This window comes from Geotrypetes seraphini, chromosome 4 (genome assembly GCF_902459505.1).
Source record: "Geotrypetes seraphini chromosome 4, aGeoSer1.1, whole genome shotgun sequence".
Classification (NCBI taxonomy): Eukaryota; Metazoa; Chordata; class Amphibia; order Gymnophiona; family Dermophiidae; genus Geotrypetes; species Geotrypetes seraphini.
In genome coordinates this window covers 284193356-284215852 of record NC_047087.1, presented here as the reverse complement: position 1 = coordinate 284215852, position 22497 = coordinate 284193356, and the positions used below count along the sequence as shown (strand labels likewise).

Below are 22497 nucleotides of genomic sequence, written 5' to 3'. Positions count from 1 at the left end.
AACCAGAGGAGTCGCGTTGCCTTGGCCCTGGTAACTGCTGAAGCTGCCCCTGGAGGGCTTGTTGTAGTAACAGTGACCAGGGGCGGACTGTTGTCTCTCTCACAGCCCAGACTGGACTCACAAGGAAGTCAGAAGGAGGGATATTCAAATCCTCAGAGGATCCCGGAGCTGCAGAGTGGGGAGGGCACTGCACTGTGGGCTTCCTTTAAATTCCCTTTAATGAGGCTGAAAGTCAGTCTCATAACTGCTATTGCAGGAATAACAGAAAACGCTTATTGCATCAGATGCCCAGAAACTAGAATTCACATATGTGTTTCTTTTGATTCTTTTTGTGCCAGCCACTGTAAAGGAAGCGGGTGAGATGGAGAGCAGCAGTGCTAGTGAGCCGGGCAGCTCTGATGACAGCCTGCAGGAGGTGTTGACTTTCTCTCCAGACCTGGGACTATCTCCTGTCCTCAGCTTGGAGCAGCTGACCTGCCTAGACAGGTAATGTTTTCAGAAATACATGTGTATTCTATCATTGCGCCCCCTACCCCTACCCGTCTTTTAGAAATGCAGAGGGGCTGTGCAAAATTCAGGATTTAATTCGCAGATTGTCTTAAACAAGGAGGGAGAGGTTCACACCCCAACCTGGTTTCCAAGGATTTCCACAATGACTATGTATAAGATCTATTTGCATGGAATAGAAGCAGTGCATGTAAATAAGTCTCATAAATATTAATTGCGGCATCCTGAAAACCAGGCTGGGTTGTGAACCTTGAGGATTGGATTTGAGGACATGCAATAAAGCTACTAAGTGGTAGATTTAAAACAAGCCAGAAAAAATATTTCATCACACAACATGTAATTAAATGCTTGAATTCATTGCCGGCGAATGTGGTGAAATTAGTTAGCTTAGCGGGGTTTAAAAAAGGTTTTGATAATTTCCTAAAAGAGAAGTCCATAAGCCATTATTGAGCTGGCTTGTGGAAATCCATCTCTTATTCCTAGGATAAGCAGTGTAAAATCTGTTTTACTACTTGGGATCTGGGTTGGCCACTGTTGGAAACAGGATATTGGGCTCGATGGACCTTTGGCAGCTCTTATGTTTTTATGAACTGTTTTTTTACATTCAAGAAGGTGGACCTCCCTTCTGTTTTCCAGTTTGATAACCAGAAGCCTGAAGGTCGACCAAATGATTTAACTTTTCAGCAGGATGTTACCACAGAAATGCAGATCAAATGGCACCTTGTTTCTGCTTGACTTGTGAACATTGTGTAGAATAGTTAAGCATGTGTACACTGTGGACCAGATTCACTAAGGGCTCCTTTTACAAAGGTGCGTTAGGACCTTAACGCGCGGAATAGAGCGCGCTAAAATGCCGCGCGCTAGCCACCACCGCCTCCTCTTGAGCAGGCGGTAGTGTTTCGGGTAGCAATCCGGTGCATGCGCTAAAAACGCTAGCGCACCTTTGTAAAAGGAGCCCTAGATGGCACCCAAAGTTAAGCGCCGCTAGGCAACCTTTACAGAAGAGCGCTTGGCACAAGTTGCTGTGCCCAACTTTGGGCGCAAGGATTTACCCCCCACTGAAACCTGGCATAAATGCTGGCACACAACTAATGGCAGTTGGGCACATAAAAGACCCTATTCTTTAACACTGCGCTTAAAATTTGGGAATGCCCCTGACTCGCTGATGCCTCTTCTCTGGCCACACCCCTTTTAAGTTGCACATGAGACAATTTAGGCCTGCAGAGTTATAAAACAGCACATACCCAGATCCACGTTTAAGTCCTAATTAGTGACAGTTAAAACCAACAGAAGAATAACTATGCTGGGTCAGACCAGTCAGTGGTCCATCTAGCCCTGTATCCTGTTTCCAGAGTGGCTAATCCAGGTCGCAAGTACCTGATAGAATAATAATAACTTTATTTTTGTATACCGCAATACCACAAACAGTTCAGAGCGGTTTACAATGCAAGAGACTGTACGTACACAGCGAAGATACAATGCGAGGGAATGTACTATGCAGTTGAGAGCAGTTTACAATGCAGGGGACTGTACATATTCAGCATGGGTGTTTATACAGAGAAGATACAATGCAGATTTACAATGCAAGAGAACTGTACATATACAGCGGAGATATTTATACAGTGAAAATACAGTGCGAGAGACTTGTAGATCAAGATACGATGCAAGAGACTGTAAAATGCGGTTAAGTGGATTACTATGCAAAGATAGTTACATATATAGGGAGGATACAGAATCCCACATAGTAGCAGTATTCCAGAAACCCAAAGAGTAGCAAGATTTTGGAATCCCAAATAGGAGCAACGATCATGCTACGATCCAAGACAAGCAGTGGCTTCCCCCACGTCTGTCTCAATAGCAATACCTTTCCTCCAGGAACATGTCCAAACCTTTTTTTTTAAACCAGCTACGCTAGGATCAAGATGGCCGCTGATTGTCTAAGCTGAGCGTCACGAGTTGGTGAGCTCTTTACTTACTTTCAGATTGCCGGGTAAATTTTCCACAAGATGCCCAAAAGGAGAGGTCGGAGCACGGCTGGGGCCTCGCGGAGCTCCGGCGGACCCGGGCTGGGTAATATTGAGGAGCTGATCCGTCGCATGCAAAGTTCCCTGCAGTCAGAGGCGGTCCCGCTAGAGACGCCCCGAACGGGCAGAACGGAGGCGATCTCTCTGGGACTTGAGACCACGTTAAGCCCCGACACAAGGGCCCCGCCCCCACGCCCTCAGGTTACCAGCTCCCCGCGGGCGGGGGAACTCTACAAAGAGGGAGTATGTCCTGCCCTGGAGGCCGTTGTGAGTCATGGAGGGAGCAGGGATCCAGACTCTCTACATTTTCAAGAGAGTCTGTATGAAGAAACTGAGGAGTCGACAGCAGAGGAGAATGGACAGATCCAGGAGAGTGCTCAACAGGCAGTTTCACCAGTGGGAGAAGCGTCTGCAGTCTATTCTTTTCATCTTCAGAGACCCCGTGAGGTAACACTAGAAGCTATCTGGGACCTGGTTGCCAATATTCCTAATTTGTTAAAACCTCAATTAAATCAAATAGAAGAAAAAATAAAACATCATGATAAAGATATTCAAGATGTGAAGAAGGAAACAACAGAGCTTAGAAAAGAGTTTGTCAGCATTAACCAGGAGTCATCTAAGTCCAAACAAATTTATGAAACATTAATTAAAGATAATACCAATCTTAGGAGAAAGTTAGAGTCCTTGGAAAACTTTTCCCGTGGAAATAATCTAAGATTGGTAAATTTTCCTAAGATCTTAATGATTACTCCTGGGGAGAAGCTGAAAAGATATATGATGGAAATTTTGGGTTTGTCTGAAAATATGATACCACCATTTACACAAGTTTACTACCTTCCTATTAATCAACGGAAACAACAAGAGGTTGAGCAGGAAAATTTGGAGGTGACCACTTTACTGGAATCCTCGAATATTGAAAAGGCAGTCCCAGCAACCCTATTATTAACAGTGGCATTGGCCCCGGACAAAAACTGATTACTGAGACTTTTCTTTAAAAATAAACTGAAAATATTCTTAGGAATGCAGATACAAATGTATCCTGATCTCGCCAAAGAAACCCAGAAGCGTCGTAAAGAATTTCTATTATTAAAGCCAGGGGTGTTGGCCTTAGGGGCAACTTTTCTATTTATGTCACCCATGTAAATGCGTGGTGTATTATTCTTCTCAGAAATTTGTCTTCTTTGATCCTTCCCAGCTGGTGACCTTCCTGTCATTGTCTCGCTTGGAAAAAGAAAAGGATGATAAGATCTAGCCCTAGATCGGATGTTTTTTGGGGAACTTTGAGCCCAGCTTAGATCAATCTTAGCATTCTTTGTTTTCTTTCTTATTTTAAACTGTCCTTTGTACATCTAGATCCTCAAGTGGACTTGAGTTTAAAATTTAAGTAATATAATGGAGTTTTGTTTTTTTCTTAAATATGATGTACATGGTTATGTATCCTTAAACTTAAATTTTACTTTCTGTACAAGTTTATACTTGATAATTAATTATAAAATGATAAATTAAAAAACCAGCTACGCTAACCACTCCTACCACATCCTCAGGGAATGCATCCTATTGCTTAACTATTCTCTGAGTGGAAAAAATTCCTCCTAATGGTCTTAACAGTATTTCCCTGTAACTTCAAAAAGCGTCCCCCTAGTCTTTGTCATTTTTGACAGAGTAAAATATCGATTCACTTGTACCCGTTCTACACCACTCAGGATTTTGTAGACTTCAATCACATCTCCCCTCATCCATCTCATAACATTATTGTTGATGGTTCATTAACTAATTCAAGTTTCTAAGTGTATTAGGCACTTAATATACTGCCCATCAAAAAGAGTCTGCGTGGTTTACAAGATGAGAAAATATAGAATTCAAAAGGTTTAAAGAGGTTTCCTGACAAATTGAGGAGGGCGATGCATTATTAGTCTGGGCAACCTTTACAGAATCCAGTGGTGTAGTAAGGGGGGGACAGGAAGGGGGTGCACAGCCCCGAACACAGTTACGGCTCCTCATCTCTGCTCCCTGGTCCTTTCTCACCCCTCCCTTGCCATGCATGCACCTTCCCTCCCCCTCCCCCGTGTCTCTAACTCTTTGCCAGTGCAAGCACCTACTGCTCGCACCAGCCTCGGCTCTCCCTCTGAAGTCACTTCCTGGCCACAGAACCTGGAAGTGGCATTATAAGGAGAGCTGAGGCCGGTGCGGACGGCAGGTTGGAGATGCTGCTTGTGCCGGTGAAGTTAAAGAAGTATGGGGGGAGGGAAGGGGCGCGTGCATGCAGCAGGGGGAGGGCTGAGAAGAGCGGGTGAGGGTGCCACTGCCCTGGCCACCTTCCACCCTCACGACGCCACTGACAGAATCAGAGGAAATATGCATCGTCACTCAGAAACAGGCTACCAATACTGACACCGAGTTCATGATTATAAAGTAGGAACATGATCTATAATAAGTGGGGAAAAAGCAGCAAGGAACAAGAGGGAGAAAGCTGCTGTGAGCCTTCAGTTTACTTGCACATCATGTCCTCTACCTCCCCTTTACTGTGGGACCTCAATTGTTCATGGTGCAATCCTTCATTTGTTTCTTCCTTGCCTATTTAAAGCAGTCTCTCAAATAATCCCAGATTTGTACTGTACATCAAATGGAACATTTTGCAGGAAGCGTCATTGCAGTAAATAGAAAACGCATGGCCAGTAACTGAAGCAAACTTCAGAAATCTGCATTGTTCCACAAACAGATTTTCACCAGCGGGTTCAACAGTGCAGCCACTGGTGCAAACTCTGTACATGTCCTCCAGTGGAGCTACTGTAATTTCAGTTACAGGGCTGAGGATGGAGTCGGTCCAGAGAATGGCCACCCGGATGGTCTCGGGACTCAAGGATCTCCCGTATGAGGAACGGTTAGAAAAATTACAGCTATACTCGCTCGAGGAGCGCAGAGAGAGGGGAGACATGATCGAGACGTTCAAATATCTCACGGGCTGCATCGAGGCAGAGGAAGATGTCTTCTTTTTCAAGGGTCCCTCGGCAACAAGAGGGCATCCGTGGAAAATCAGGGGCGGGAAACTGCGAGGTGACACCAGGAAGTTCTTTTTTACTGAAAGGGTAGTTGATCGCTGGAATAGTCTTCCACTTCAGGTGATTGAGGCCAGCTGCGTGCCTGATTTTAAGGCCAAATGGGATCGACACGCGGGATCTATTCACAAGGTAAAGGTAGGGGAGGGTCATTAGGGTGGGCAGACTGGATGGGCCGTGGCCCTTATCTGCCGTCTATTTCTATGTTTCTATTCACTGCTGCAACACCTGTACCAGTAACCACAGTGCATTTGTGGAGGTGCCAGTGTGAGCCAGCAGAAACATTACTTTGCTAAGCCGCAGCAGGGAGGCAGGGAGTGTGCTTGGAAATCCTGCTGTCTCAGAATGACTGAAGGATTACGTTAGATCTCCATGGAACTGGACTTTGACCTTTCTGTATACCCTTCTAGTGACCACAGCTAGGCACTAATGTTCCTTCTTGCATTCTGTCTGATTGAACAGAGTGGTGTTCCTAAGCTAAGGGCTCCTTTTACGAAGGCGCGTTGGCCATTTGACGCGCGTAAGAGAGCGCGCTAAACCGCCAGCCGCGCTAACCGCTACCACCTCCTCTTGAGCTGGCGGTAGTTTTTCGGCTAGCGCGGGGGGGTTAGCGCGTGATGAAAAGTCGCACGCGTTAAACCCGCTAACGCACCTTCCATAAAAGGAGCCCTAAGAGTGAAAATTGGGACTTGGAAGGAAAAGATGGGGGAAAAAAAGTTGTATGGGACAGAGTGACAGCTACGAGGAGGTTCTCATCCCAACCAACCAATACTCCTAAATTCTGAGCGTTATTTTGCCACTGTAGTTGAAAAGAGTGTTATCTTATTTTGTTAAGTGACAATTTGCAGAAACACAATTTTATATATATATATATACCGTATTTTCACGCATATAACGCGCGATTTTACAAACCATGCATAACCATGCGCGTTATACGCTTGAGCGCGTTTTACAACTTTTTTTTTACATAGTTCCCCCCCCCCCCCGATGTCCGATTCACCCTGCAGGACCGCTCGCACCCCCACCCCGAAGGACTGCTCGCACCTCCACAGCCTCCCCACCCCCAGCCCCATCATGGAGAAGCTCCTACCGTTGTCCTGCTGCTTCCTCTGCTGGCGGTCCCGGCCCTTCTGTGAGCCCTGCGTCCACGCTGCTTCCTCTTCCGGTGGTACTGCCCTTTCTCTGACGCCAGAGGAGAGTCGGGGCGGGCGAAAGGAGAGTCGGGGTGGCCAGAGGAGAGTCGGGGCGGGCGAAAGGAGAGTCGGGCGGCGACGGGAGAGTTGGGGCGGCATGCACGGTATACGGGTGTGCGCGGTATATAAAAATTTCTTTACATAAATTACAGTTTCCTGCGCGCTATACCCGTGTGCGCGTTTTACATGGGTGCGCGGTATATGAGTGAAAATACGGTGTATATATATATTTTTTTTTTTTTTACATTGTTTCAGATCATTGATTCAACCATATCCATGTCATTCTCTTCTTGGTCAGGCTGAGAACTTTTCAGCACTCCCTTGTAATACTGCAGCGTTTCAGATTAGCCGATAGATATAAAGTAATTCAATTGCAATGCTCAGAATAATGTGTGGCTTGAAAAATTGTGATAAAACAACCCTGAGCAGACTGTCAGGTCTAAGGATAATGAGCAGAATAAATGATCAGCTCTTCTTTCGTACAGCATCACTCCAAGGAGACGATTGAAGCTGTCTCCAGATTCCCAGAGTCCGAGCCCCACTGCCACTCAGAGCCATCCTGCTGCTCTCACAGGTCAGGACAAGCATCTCTCTGATGGGAAAGTCCTTAATCAACCAGCTACTGTCCCAGGACAGACAGGGCTGTGGCATTGCCCAAAGTATGCTAGTCCTTTTAGGAACCAGAAATGGGTAAACTGGTGAAGAAGAAAGCAGAGGAAAATATTACCTTTGCATCTAAATAAACAAGACTGCAAGGTTAATATTTGGGGCAAAATGTGTAAAGGTTTTTTTTTAAATTGCTGGGTTGCTTTCGTTTGAAATTTTCTTATGGTATCACTTTTATGTGGGCTTTTGGTTTTACAATCAGAGTGTGCTTAATGTATATTTGCTTGCTTTTTTAGTAATTGTAATACCTTTTTCTTTTATTAAATATAATTTTTTTAATTAATAAATTACAGTAATATATGAGAATGCAGGGTAAGATAAGCAGAGATGCTGCTCTCTCTCTCTGGAATGTTCAGTGATACCTTTAAGCAGGACTTTAATAAACTGGCAGAAAATTATATCCTCCTGGACTGTCTTATTTAAAAATGAAGAGAAAACCAAAATATTTATTTATTCAATTTTCTATACCATTCTCCCAAGGGACCTTAGAACGGTTTACATGAATTTATTCAGGTACTGAAGCATTTTTCCCTGTCTGTCCCAGAAGGCTCACAATCTATCTAATGTACCTGGGGCGATGGGGGGGATTAAGTGACTTGCCCAGGGTCACAAGGAGCAGTATGGGTTTGAACCCACAACTTCAGGGTGCTGAGGCTGTAGCTTTAACCACTGCACCACTCTAGAAATCAAAATGTAGCAAAAGTGAGCCAAGTACAGAACGATCAAGCCATTGTGACATCACTGATGAGGTTGGCTCTTAGGCATTGGTGGAATGAGGTATTGTGATGTCACAATACCTGCTCTGGTTATCAGAGGCTGAAAATTGCCACACTATTTATTCATTCAATTTTCTATACCGTTCTCCCAGGAGAGCTCAGAACGGTTTACATGAATTTATTCAGGTACTCAAGCATTTTTCCTGTCTGTCCCGGTGGGCTCACAATCTATCTAATGTACCTGGGGCAATGGGGGGATTAAGTGACTTGCCCAGGGTCACAAGGAACAGCGTGGGTTTGAACCCACAACCTCAGGGTGTTGTGGCTGTAGCTTTAAACACTGTGCCACACTCTCCTTATGAGATAATAAGAAAACTAACAATAATTAGCATAACTATGGGGCTTTTAATTCAGGCAGGATCCTTAAGGCACTATACAGTTGTAGCTCATTCGACAGATGAATGCAGACACTTCTAGGGTGCAAAACCTGGCTGCAAAGCATTGAGAGGGTAAAATTAAAGTGTGACAGAATATATTGAAGGTTTTACGCATGCTGTATCTGTAGAACAAAGGGCTCCATTCAATATGGGGCACTAACGATTAGCATGCACTAAATGCTAAGAAGTCTATAGGAATAAAATAGATTTTTTTTTCCTAGCATTTAGAACAAGATAATCATTAGCACACATTAATAAAAGGAGCTCAAAGTACTGCATAGAGGGCTCAATGTTATTCTGTTTTATTTTAGTCCAACCATTATCCAAGCATAGGAGTTGCCCTAGAGCAGCGGTGGTTGACAGACAGAGTAAAATTTAATATTTTAAGTATGATGTCTTGGAGAGGGGATCAATTAGGAACCTAAAGCTGAAGGTATGGCAAGGGCCCTTGCACTGGCCCTGTGTTGTTGTTACCCCAATTACGCCTATTAAAAATCAGAGCCAGGCACACGATCGGCCCACTTGCCCACACCCGGCTGTCGCCACTGCTGTTTCTCCAGACTAACGGCCTCTTTTACAAAGCCAAACTAGCGAGTGCCCTGCGCTAACGACCCCGAAGCCCATAGAGATTTAAAGGGCTTCGGGGCTGTTGCTATGCGGCTTTGTAAAAGAGGCAATAAGTGCAATGGCAGCAGCAAAATAAAGTTAAACCCCCTGTTAGTCTGGAGAAGCAGAAACGGTGGCCGGGGTGTCGGGAGTAGCTGGATGCCGGAAGGGAGAGAAGGAAACAGATACACTGGATGTCAAAGGGGAGAGGAGACAGAGTTGATATATGGGGGAGATGGGGACAGATATGCTGGATGGAAGGGGAGGGGGGCACAGACGTTGGATGTGGGAGGGGAGAGGAGAGGATGTCAGACACATATTTAAAGGGAGGGAGCAGACACAGAGGATGAAAAAAGCAGGTGCTAGATGGATGTTGGGAGGGGGCAAGAGATGGCAGGTACTGAATGGAAGTGGGGAGGGAGATGAGACAATGAGGGTGCTGATGCTGGTTGAAAGAGGGGGCAAATGCTGAAGGGGGGAGATAGAGAATGGGAGCTGGAGCTGGGGATAGAGCTTGGCCCCACTCCCCCTGAACTACTACTTAATGTTTCTATTGGACTACTAGACATACACAGTGCTGTACATTAAACAGATCACAGCAGCCTTTTTAGAAGGCAGCCATCTGGAGGCAGAAGTGAGAGGTACCTTGGTAGGCCTGGGGGGGGGGATTGTGGGGTTGGAAGGGAGATTAAAGGGTCAGGGCCTGGAGAGGGGAGAGAATCTTGGCTAGGGGTTGGGAGAAGGTGGAGGGAGGGAAGAGAGGTACAGAAGTGCAGAGGCTTGCGAGAGTTGGAAGGAAGAAAGAGGGGAGAGAAGCTAGACCTTGGGGAGATAAGAGAAAGTGAGAGACCTGGAATATCTCAAACTCCCTTCTCTACCCATTGTGGCTCTGTAAATCTTGAGTCAAATTTTTAGGATAAATTGGCTCTTTGCTTTAAAAAGGTTGCCGGCCCCTGCTCTAGGGTATAGGGTTAGAGCTGTCCTAGACTAGAAGATGTGTGCAGGAAGCAACATTTTACATCTAGATTCCTGTGTTAATTGGTCTCTACATTCATCTAACTAATGTTCTCCTCCTGACAGGTATTCCTGTGGAATCATCCCCTAGCCCTGCAGAGCCTAAGAGCAATATAAGGTACTCCATATTCTCAGAGTCTTAGAAGGCAATTTTATAAAATGGTGTCTATATGTAGCGCAACAAAAATGCGCACCTAGCATCAATTCTCTAAATAAGTGATAAATAGTAGTAGAGGCACACCTAACTCATTATAGAATACCGTATTTACCTGATAATAAGACCTAACTGGAAAATAAGCCCGAGCATTATTTTTCAAGATACTCATAATATAAGCCCTACCCCAAAAATAAGCTACTGTAAAGATCGACCCCAAAGCCCCCCCCCCACGAATGTCCACGACAGGAGGAATGGCCAATTCCTCTTGCCGCTGGCCCCATCATCCCCCGCACCCCACCAAACACTCCCCAACTCCACCCCTGACACTCCCCATCCCCCCAACATGCCCCCGACACTCCCAGACTCCACCCCGACACTCCCCCAACACCCCAACATCCCCCTGACACGCCTCCACCCCGAATGCCCCCCGTATCTTTATCTGACAGCTGGCAAAAGGGATGCCCACTCCCTCCTGTACATGAAAAAACAAGACATCCCCTGAAAATAAGCCCTAATGCATCTTTTTGAGCAAAAATTAATATAAGACCTGGTCTTATTTTCGGAGAAAACCAGTAGAAGCACAAAGCCAATTTGGCGTGCCAAAGCTTAGGCACAACAGCTTATACCCATTCTGAACTCTCTGGGGAGGACGGGATGTAACAGCAAATAAATAACTAAATATAATATCAGGCATAAACTGGCATTTCTATGTGCACCTTGCAATGTGTGCATCTGATACTATTCTATAAGGTACATGCATTAGCACAGTGTCCCTCAAACAGTGTGGCACGGCAGTGGTGTGCCCCATAGAGATTCTGGGTGTGCCACGAGAAATTCCAGAATTTTACTTTATTTTTAAAAATTCCCTTCACTAGTATACACTAGAATATTTAGTAACATAACATAGTAACATAGTAGATGACAGCAGATAAAGACCTGAATGGTCCATCCAGTCTGCCCAACCTGATTCAATTTAAATTTTTAAATTTTTTTTCTTAGCTATTTCTGAGCAAGAATCCAAAGCTCTACCCGGTACTGTGCTTGGGTTCCAACTGCTGAAATCTCCGTTAAAACCTACTCCAGCCCATCTACACCCTCCCAGCCATTGAAGCTCTCCCCAGCCCACCCCCGTACATCGCATACGCAAGAGCCCGTCAATGTTGTGAGTGTCTTGTGTGTGTAAGGATGCAACCACACAGACAAGCATCATTTTTTGACGTGATTGTCCTTGAAAGCTAACGGCAAGTAATTTTATTTTTATTTAGATTTTTGATGCAGTAGCTATCCGAACTTGAGCAACAAAGCAATCAAGGTTTTGTTACCGTTTGGATCATCTTATCTTAGCTCATATCACCCAACACCCACAGTTGCACACGCACTCTTGTCACGCAAGAATAGTTTCACATGCAACCGCTCAAGGCAGTGGTAATAACTCAGGCCTACCCAATTTTCTGCTCTGGCAGAAATGAAATAGAAAAAAAGAGAACAACTGCAGATGGTGGATGATAAAATGCATGTTTGTTTGTCGACTATCAAGCTGCATTTTTAGTTAATTTGCACTCAAAAACAAGCACATCCTTCGCATGAAGTGGTTCTATGTACAGTACTTTAGTTTCACCTTACCCATATTTAGCTTAAAGAACTTTAGATAAATTTAATTAATTTTTTGTTGGTTTTGCAATTTTATAATTGCAATTATTATGTGCCGCGAAAAACATTTGCTCTGCATAGTGTGCCCAAGTGAGACACTGCATTAGTAGGTGGACTGCCTATGACACACCCATACTCCACCCACTGGTAAGGCCCATTTGCTGTTATGCACCATTCCCCAGATTCTGTATCAGGGATGTAGCTAGACGCCCAATTTTGGGTGGACCTGGATCCAAGTCGGGTGGGCAGATCTCTCCCTCTTTCACGCAAGGCCACCCCTCTCCTGTCTGAGTGATCCATCCCTCCCAGCACTCCAGTTTCTCAAACCACCCCTCTCCTGCCCAGGCGATCCCCGCTACCCAGCACTCTGGTGTCTCAAGCCTGCCGCCACATAGCTTTTAGAGAGCCAGTCTTCCGAAGCGAGCAGCAGGAGTAATACACACTGCATGAGCTGCATGTTTCAATCACGTTGCTTACTTACTGCCAATGAAGATCAGCTCTCTAAAAGCTATGTGACAGAGATTTCATGAGTTTTAAGCTAGTGGGGCTTGGGAATCCCCCACCAGCTACATCAGTGGTCTCAAACTCGCGGCCCGGGGGCCACATGCAGCCCGCCAGGTACTATTTTGAGGCCCTCGGTATGTTTATCATAATCACAAAAGTAAAATAAAACAGTTTCTTGATCAAATGTCTCTTTAGCTATAAATTACAATATTATTATCAAGACTTAGCTAAAAGGAAAGATTTATAAACTATAAAGAGTTTTACCTCATGCAAAATTGTCATTTCTTGAATAAGACATTAACAATTTTTTTTCTGAGGCCCTCCAAGTACCTACAGAGCCAAAATGTGGCCCTGCAAAGGGTTTGAGTTTGAGACCACTGAGCTACATGTAGATGTAATGTAATGTAATTTATTTCTTATATACCGCTACATCCGTTAGGTTCTAAGCGGTTTACAGAAAATATACATTAAGATTAGAAATAAGAAAGGTACTTGAAAAATTCCCTTACTGTCCCGAAGGCTCACAATCTAACTAAAGTACCTGGAGGGTAATAGAGAAGTGAAAAGTAGAGTTAGAGGAAAAATAAAAATAAAATAAACATTTTAACAAGACAGCATTGATCTAAATACTTTGGAAGGTAGAAGAGAGGAGAGAAAGGAATAGAAGCAGAAGGGGGAGCCGTTGAACAGTAGAATTCTGGAGAAATTTAAATGATAGAAATAGAACAAAACAAAGACAAAAGGCAAAACAATAGATAAGATTAAAGATAAATCATAAGCTGGAAAGAAAAATAAAATAAAACTTTGTCTTCAATCCACGGTTTCAGCGTCAGTGATGAAGTGGAGCAAGTAAGTTTAGGAGGAGCGATTGACGTTTCCAGAAAGGGCTTCTTCAGGGAAGAGACTTGGCAGACAGTCCCAGGATGCCTATGTCTCCTCCCCTGCGATGTTCTTCCATCCATGCATTCCCTCCCAGACACACTGCCCGTGCCCCAGCCGCTCCAAGGAGGCTGCCCCAGATGAGGCCCACGGTGAATGCAGGATTCTCTCCTCTGCGGGAAAGCCGCCCGGAGCAGACAGTCGATCTTCTTAGCGGATTGCATGGGGGGAAGAGTTCACACTCTTGGTAGGATCGGGTCTGTGTGCTCTCGGTGGTTGTGGCTGGTCTCGTTGCTGCTTAGGTGTAAAAGCAGTTGATCTCCACTGCTGCTGATATTTAAAAGCAGGCAGATTGATCTCTCCAATGGACTGCAGGGGGAGGAGTTCACACTCCTGGCAGGATCGGGTCTGTGGGCTCTTGGTTGCGGTAGGTCTCGCTGCTGCTTGTATGTAAAAGCAGTTGTTTTTCTACTGCTGCTGATATTTAAAGCAGGTAGATTGATCTCTTAAACGGGATATAGATGTGCTGCTACTGGTGGCTATTCCACTATTCTGTATACCTCAAGTAAAGTTGTGCACACAAATCTATGCGTATTTTGATTTGCGCCCACAGCTTGAAAACATAAGAATAGCCTTACTGGGTCAGACTAATGGTTCATCTAACCCAGTATCTTGTCTTCACGGTAGCCAATCCAGGTCACAAGTACCTGGCAAAAACCCAAATAGAAGCAACATTCACTGCTACTGATCCAGGGCAAGCAGTGGCTTCCCCCCCATGTCTGCCTCAATAGCAGACTATGGACTTTTGCTCCATGAACTTGTCCAACTCATTTTTAAAACCAGTTACATTAACCGCTCTTAACACATCCTCCGGCAACGTGTTTCAGAGCTTAACTATTCTCTGAGTGAAAAAAATATTTCCTCCTATTGGTCTTAACAATATTTCTCTGTATTTTCATCAAGTGTCTCCTAGTCTTTGTCATTTCTGACAGAGTAAAAAAAAAAAAATCGATCCACTTGTACCCTTTCTACGCCACTCAGGATTTTGTAGAGTTCAATCCTATCTCCCCTCAGCTGTCTCTTTTCCAAGCTGAAGAGCCCCAACCGTTTTACTCTTTCCTCATACGAGAGAAGTTCCATCTCCTTTATCACCCTGGTCACTCTTCTTTGAACCTTTTCTAGCTCCACTATATCATTTTTGAAATAAGGTGACCAGAACTAAATATAATAGTCAAGGTGAGGTCGCATCATTGAGTTATACAGAGGCAATATAACATTCTAAGAGCTCTTTTTACTAAGCTGCCCTAGCGTTTTTAGCACGCGCTAACCCCAAAAATTCTAACGCAAGCTCTTTGGAGGCGTTAGCGTGGCAATGTAGCGCGTGCTAAAACCACTAGCGCAGCTTAGTAAAAGGAGCCCTAAGTCTTGTTTACCATCCCTCTTCTAATAATTCCTATCATCTAGTTTGTTTTTTGGCTGCCACCGTACATTAGGTGGAAGGTTTCAGCATATTGTGTACAATGATGCCCAGCTCTGTTTTTATGGGGTGCTGACTCTCAAGGTGGACCCTAGCACCTGGCAACTATGATTCGGGTTATGCTTCCCAAAGTGCATCACTTTGCATTTGTTCACATTAAATGATATCTGCCATTTGGGTGCCCAGTCTTCCAGTTTCCTAAGGTCTGCCTGCACATTTTCACGGTCTACATGCATTTTAACACCATTGAACAATTTAGTGTCATCTGCAAATTTAATTCATTCCAATTTCCAGATCATTTATAAATTAGTTAAATAGCACCATTCCCAGAACACAGATCCCTGTGGCACTTCACTATTTACCCTCCTCCTTTGAGTTAAATGGCCATTTAAGCCTACCCTGTTTTCTATCTGATAACCAATTCCTAATCCAGAATTGAACATTGCCTCCTATCATGTGACTCTTTAATTTTCTCAGGGGCCTCTCGTGAGGAACTTTGTTTAAAGCTTTCTAGAAATCTAGATACACTACATCAACTGGCTCACCTTTATCTACATGTTTATTCACACCTTCAAAGAAGTCAAGTAGACTGAGGAGGTAAGACCTCCTCCCTTGGATGAACCCATGCTGATTCTGTCCCATTAAATGAAATTTGTCTATGCGTTCCACAATTTTATTTTTTTTATAATTGTTTCCAGTCAGCGCTGATAATTGTCAATTAGCAAGCAATTATTTGCACTAATTGGTACTAATTAGATTTTGCACACATAACTTTCTAAGCATATTCTATAAAGTGGTGCATGTAATGGTTTATTTTGGACATCCCAAAGAGGAAAAAAAAGCACACTTATTTGCATATGCCAATAAATAAACAGCCATATATATCTTAAGAATACCGAGTGGTTAGATGGATGTACCAAGAGAAAGATTTTATCCCAAACCCTTTCCTATCAGTTTACAAAAACCATGTTTTCAGTTCCTCTTCAGTTCTGATTTTCACTAACCAGTTTCCATGTGTTGTGTTTTGCCTTTTCTTTACTGCTACAGTCAGCCATCCTTAGGAAGCAGCAGCCCCAGATTGGTAAGTGATTTCTGAGAAATAATGAAGGGAGAGGGGAGCTTTGGTGTAATTGGTCTGGAGTTTCAGACATTAAGCTCTGAGACAATAATGACTGTACTGTGCTCAGTGTCTTTCCCCCTCCAGAACATTCCAAGATGCTGTGAAGTTCTTCCAAGTTATCTAGTTACAGGAGGGAGATTTTAGGACAGTCTTGGATTTCTGGCAACTCTATCCTCCTGCATTATGTGACCTGTAGATAGGTTTACCAGATGTCCGGATTTTCCCGGACATGTCCTCCTTGTGAGGACATGTCCTCCTTGTGAGGACATGTCCAGGGGTCTGGATGGCTTTTCAAAACCCGGCACTTTGTCCGGGTTTTGAAAAGCTTCCGACGTCGGGATGGCATCCGCGAATGTGCGGATGCAACGCAACATCATCGTGTCGCATCCGCGCCTGCTGTCCTGACACACAAACAAGTTAATGGGGTGGAGCCGGGGGCAGGATGGGGTGGGACACGGGCAGAACTGGGCGGGCCTGGGGACGTGGCCATGAGTCTAGATTTTCTTTCAGGAAAATCTGGTAACCCTACCTGTAGTACATATTCAAATAAGTAAAATCGGAGACTACAAATACCACATTGCTTTCTGATATACACTTCTCCCTCCGTATTCGCGGTTTCAGCATTCGCGGTTTCGATTATTCACAATTTTTAGCTTGCTGGCTCCTCCCCCCAAAATTACATCAGCTTGCATAGAGAAATCAATGATTCCAAGCATTTACAGAGAAAATCACCGATTCCCAGCACTTTCTTCACCGTGTTTTGCCTCTCCTTCAGGAACAGGCCACGTCTCCCACCATGTTATTCGCGGTTTCACCCTATTCACGATGGTTTTTAATAGAAAACAGCGAATAACATATGAAAAAGTTATTTGCGGTTTTTCTGTATTTGCGGTTCTGTTAATCCCCTATCACAGCAAATACGGAGGGAGAAGTGTAAGTTCAAAACTAGGACTGGCCAACAAACCTCTCTCCTGGTAGCTACCAAGAACAGTACATTGACCACAATGCAGAGCCACCAAGTTATCCAGTCCCAGGAGGGAGATTTGTTGGCTAGTCTTGGCTTTGAACTTCCATACCAAAGTCGTGTGGGAGGTGTAGCCCTTGATTCTACCCATTGAAATCAATCCTGCAGGCAGGGCCAGCTTAACCTATGGACCAGGTGAGGCTACGGATTAAGGAAGCAAATTGAAAAGCCCATAGGTTAGGCTTAGCTGCCGGCCCTATCTGATCCGCAACAGCCCACATGAGCATTTTTGTCTCCCCCCCCCCTTTCCACTATCTCTTCAGTCTTCCATATCACCTTGACCCCCTCTGTCTTGAGCAATTCAAGGTTAGGGGCGTCCCATAATGCATTAGTGGAGGGTTGTCAGAAATCCAGCAATAACTCAAAAATCACCCTCGGGAACTACGTGACATCAGTTTGGGCCTGACCATGGAGGATCATGAGATATTACATTTTTCACCCAAGTGCACTGAATTGAGAAACCATTTTTTATATTTTCCCTTTCTTTCTCACTCTCTGTCTCTTCAAGAGGAAATCTCTGAGAAAAGCCAAAGTGAAAGCAGAAAAGGCGAACAGGATGCTATTAGATACAAGGAAGGTGAGTGCCACCGCTATCCTGAGACTACAGTGTATGTAACAAGGGTGCAGTGCTGCTGGAAGCGCCTGAGCCCAAAATGGGAGAACCCAGGCCCACCCATGGCTATGTAGCTGATTTTAACCCTGATAAGTTAACTGTTGGCTGAAAAGATAGGGGGGAGGAGGGCGGAGTCACCCCTGCCCTCAGAGCTCTGCATACTCTTCCTAATCTCTATGCATTGTCCTCCAATTGACAAGAGGGTTGGGTTACCATATTTTGTGAAGAGAAATCCCCCCACCCAGTTTCGCCCCCCCAGTTTCACCTTGTTCCACCCCCAGCCCCACCTTATTTGGCCTCCAGCCCCGCCTCATTCCTCCCCCAGCCCTGCCCCTACAACGCCTCATCTCTTCATTCCCAACCTCTGGGCTGTGTCCGGAGGGCCTCCAAGCATGCACAAATGGGTGTGACGTCTTCCGCAGACGCAGCTGGAGCTCGGGAGTTCCCAAAACCTGGGAGAAATGCCAGATTTTGGAAAGTCCGTCCAGGCACCCTGACAGCCTTCTAAAAAGAGGAAATGTCCAGTTTTTCCCAGATATCTGGTAACCCTACAAGAAGGGGGTCAAGTGAGAAGCACTTGTTATCTGCTTCTTCCTCTACTGCTGGTTTTCCTCTGCATAAAAATCGGGGGGGGGGGGGGGGAGGGAGAGGGGGCATTTGGAGGGCTTTAAAATGTATTTGTTTAGAAGGGGGAGCAAAGTGCTTTTTTTGACCTAGGGCCCACCAAATAGCTAGTTCTGCTCTAACAGTGGCTGTAAAGTGAGTAAGATCTCCAGGGCAAATAGAAAACACATAGTTTTCAACTCCACTTGATTCAAACAGTTCTGTTTGGGGACTTGGATTACATAGAAACACAGAAACATGACGGCAGATAAAGGCCAAATGGCACATCCAGTCTGCCCATCCGCAGTAACCATTATCTCTTCCTCTCTTTGAGAGATCCCACGTGCCTATCCCAGGCTTTCTTGAATTCAGACACAGACACAGAAACAGTCTCTTTCTCTACTAGAGAATGACATGGTGGCTGTTACCCGCCGAAACGGTGTGGGGGAAAAAAGTGCTCACTTCGGGTACGGGGACAAGGCCATCCACCGCCCTGTGGAGCAGTGAATGGCCTTGTCCCCGCAGTTAAGGGAGGAACGCGCGCAGTCACCAATCACGCGCAGCCCCCTCCCTCCTTCCTAACTCCTGAATCTATCTATCTAGCTCCCTCCCTCCCCCTTACCTTTGCGGCGCGTTTTGAGTAACTTCTTCACAAAGCTGTTGGAGCCTGCAAGCAGTAGCGTGCGTGTGTGGGCGGAAGCTTCTCCTCATGAAATCACCAGACAACAAAGGTAGGAAAAATGATTTTATTTTCAATTTAGTGATCAAAATGTGTCCGTTTTGAGAATTTATATCTGCTGTCTATATTTTGCACTATGGCCCCCTTTTACTAAACCACAGTAGCGTTTTTTAGCGCAGGGAGCCTATGAGCATTGAGAGCAGCGCAGGGCATTCAGCACAGCTCCCTGCGCTAAAAACTGCTATCACGGTATAGTAAAAAAAGGAGGGGGTACGTTTGTCTATTTTTGTATAGTTGTTACTGAGGTGGCATTGCATAAAGTCATCTGCCTTGATCGCTTTGAAAAAAAAAACCAGAATATAAATGATAATTAACATTTTCTCTGCATACAGTGTGCTTTGTGTTTTTTAAAAAATTTTATGGTTGGTAGATCATTTTGACTTGGTCATTTTAAAAGTAGCTCGCAAGCCCAAAAAGTGTGGGCACCACTGGTCTAGAGCCCGAGACCATATCTTGTATTGTAATCCTTTCCATTCTCATTTGTACTATCATGCACACTCTCCAAACATTGTACAGATGATGACTTGTGCATTTTTAATACCTTTCAGCTAAGGAGAAGTCACTTGGGATCCAATACCAGAGCCCTTGATGGTAGCACAGTTATAATCATTTTCCATAAAGATTTCTCTTTATTTCTAATTACTCTATTTTACTTTCAGCAGAAAAAATCCCAGATGAAAGCTGCTGATCTTTTCCAGAGCTCTGAGTCTCTGCAGGCCGAGAACAAGAAACAGTTTTGGGGTAAGAAGAAACCAGACCTACATGGCAGAGGAAGACAGAGTTCCATGAGGAATGGTAGACAGCTCCTGCCAGTAAGTACAATGCATATATGCAAACCTCAGAGAGCGCCCCTTCCAGGCCCAAACAGATTGCTTGCATCTCTATAACACAAGGAACACTTATCTTGCTTTATTTAATAATAAACCACTTAACCACCATCTATTTGACACTTAATCACTGTATCCTCTCCTCCCCCTCCTACCCTCCTCTTCTCCTCCTTCCTCGCCCCCCTCTTTAAGTTGCCTTGAGCCTACCTAGGTATGAGGGACGCAGAAATAGAAGATTAGATTAGATTAATTAGTTTATCACAGGAGTTATAATATACAGTATAAACTAAAAATACCATTGATTAATCATACTTCAGGTAAATCAGCAAAAGAAAGGTAAAAAGCCAGCCGTAAATAAAAATGACCAAATAAACACATCAGAAAACTGTCACAAAGTTTTGCTGCGTTCAAAGCAAAGAAACCAGAGGTGGTAATGCAGAGCTGGAAGGAAGAGGTGTGTGGTGAGACTGTGGGCCATACACTTGCTTCAGTTCTACTAAATTTCCAAGCTACAAAAATAGCCAAATATTCTGCCTGTGTCAATTATCTCATCCAGAAAAGAGAGAAATATTTGGACAGTGCTGGGTCCATTTGAAGCTATTCCTTAGATTTATAACTCTACACCTCCAGATTTCACAGATTTGAGGCCACTGTACATTTATTTAGCTCGTATCACCCAACACCCACAGTTGCATGTACACACACACACTTGTCACGCAAACATAGCTTCACATGCAACAGCTCAAGGCAAAGGTAATAACTCAGGCCCACCCAAAATTTCATCTCCTTTAGTGTGGCTTGCAGCGTAGGGTTACCATATAGCTCCAGAAAAAGGAGGACAGATTGAGACATCTGGGTTTTACTTCCATTGCTTTCAATAGAAGTAAAACACAGATGTCTCAATCTGTCCTCTTTTATTCCACTACTTTCAAAACCCGGATATCTCAATCTGTCCTCCTTTTTCTGGAGCCATATGGTAACCCTTCTTGCGGGGATTCAAAGCCCCATAAGCCAAAGACCTCTCCGCTAAAAGAATTTACATTTTGGGCAGCCGCTGGAACTGTCCTGGAGCTGCCACTGTTCCCAGCCATAGGCCTCTCCCTCTCTCACGCATGTTCGGTTTTCACGTGTGCGCAAAACTTAGCAAATTTGCATGCAGCAGCTCCAGGACAGTGCTAGTAGCTGTCCAACATATAAACTCTTAGGTGGGTAGGAGGTCTTTGGTTGACAGGACCATGCTGGAGGGGGAAGAAGCAGAAATTAAATTTGGGTTTGCTTTAGTTGGGGGAGATTAAATTTTTAAGCCACTCTCTTTGCTCTCAGGCCCACCCTAAATCAGCTGCCTGGTGGGTGTGTTACATTTCAAATGTGCTAATAAAATGTCTTTGGCAGATGATGTGGCACCTGAAAACAGAAAGTTTGACTTGTCTCACTTGAACTCACTCCCACTTTGCACCTCTAAGGTATTATTAATTTTTTTTTAATCTTTATTGATTTTCCAAACTACAACTGTGCAAAACAAATATATATATACATATAATAGTACAAGAAGAGCACATTGATCCTACAGACATAAATAAACATCTATTTTAACCCTCCCTCCCACCCAATAATCAAGAAAAACACATACATAGAATCAATCAATAACTTTCCCATTTTGAGATTGCAATGCAAATCCCACCCCCTCACCCTCCCATCCTGGATGTGTATATGTATGTTAAAAGGGCCATAAAATAAAATCAGTTATCAGTCCTTACAGAATTTTGTCAATGGTTCCCAGACATCCAGAAATTTCCTATACTGTCCCTGTTGTATAGCCATCATACGTTCCAATTTAAAAGTATTACACAGAGATTCCCACCCGAAAGTGTAATTTAACCGATCCCAGTTTTTCCAATTCCTCAAAATAAGTTGTCATTATTAAGAGAAGTTTGTTATTGCAAAAAGATATTTGGCTTTTAGCTCTCATTAACGTACCAAATAGGATGGTATCCTACGCCAGTGCCACTTGATTTTCCAATAGTTTATTCACTTGATCCCAAATGGATCTCCAAAATTTAAGCATCAAGGGACAATAGTACAATAAATGATCCAATGTCCCAACTTCGAGATGACATCTATTAGACTTGGAACTCTCTAATTTCTGTAATCGAACAGGGGTCCACCTCTAAGGTATTGAGGCTGAATATGGGGATAGCACAGCCAGGTAATATGAGGTTACAATATTGTATCCTGACATCAACCTTCAGATCCTGGCTCAATTCTCCCAAGCCCCCACTATCAATTAGCCTATGATCTTGAAGGGCTTATTTCCAAAACTCTCTAAATTCAATGCAACTAAAGGTGGCAGAGGCGTAGTTACCATTGAATGAGCCTGGCAAAATGCCCAGGGATGCCCAATGGTAGGGGTCACCTGAAGCTGAACCCATAGGCAGCGGAACACTTTTTTGTTTTTTTTTGGGGGGGACCCAAAAGCTCTGCCCAGACCCCCCCCCCCCCTCAATAATAATGATAGTATTAATTGTAACACCATTTTTTCCATTCATTTTTCATATATACACACAATATAATCTTATTAAAAACACATAATGGTTAACCACAAAATTAAACCACACTAAGGGGTCCTTTTATCAAGCCGCGCTAGCGGGATTAGCGCGTCAGACATTTCATCACGCGCTAACCCCC

General features: G+C 44.3%; 1 protein-coding gene across 2 annotated transcripts in view; it reads left to right on the top strand.

Annotated features, from left to right (window-relative positions):
- Positions 1-274: 274 nt before the first annotated feature.
- LOC117358833 (M-phase inducer phosphatase 3-like) overlaps positions 275-22497 on the top strand; it is a 60801-nt gene continuing 38578 nt past the window's right edge. Inside the window, exons 1-6 of one of the 2 annotated variants that reach the window (XM_033940580.1) lie at positions 275-486; positions 7266-7354; positions 10286-10337; positions 15934-15967; positions 17539-17607; positions 19645-19797. In XM_033940580.1, coding sequence (XP_033796471.1) covers positions 362-486; positions 7266-7354; positions 10286-10337; positions 15934-15967; positions 17539-17607; positions 19645-19797 — 522 coding nt within the window. In that variant the 5' untranslated portion in view covers positions 275-361. Of the gene's footprint in view, positions 487-2847; positions 2979-7265; positions 7355-10285; positions 10338-15933; positions 15968-17538; positions 17608-19644; positions 19798-22497 lie in introns of those variants that run through there. The other variant, XM_033940581.1, reaches the window with a different exon arrangement.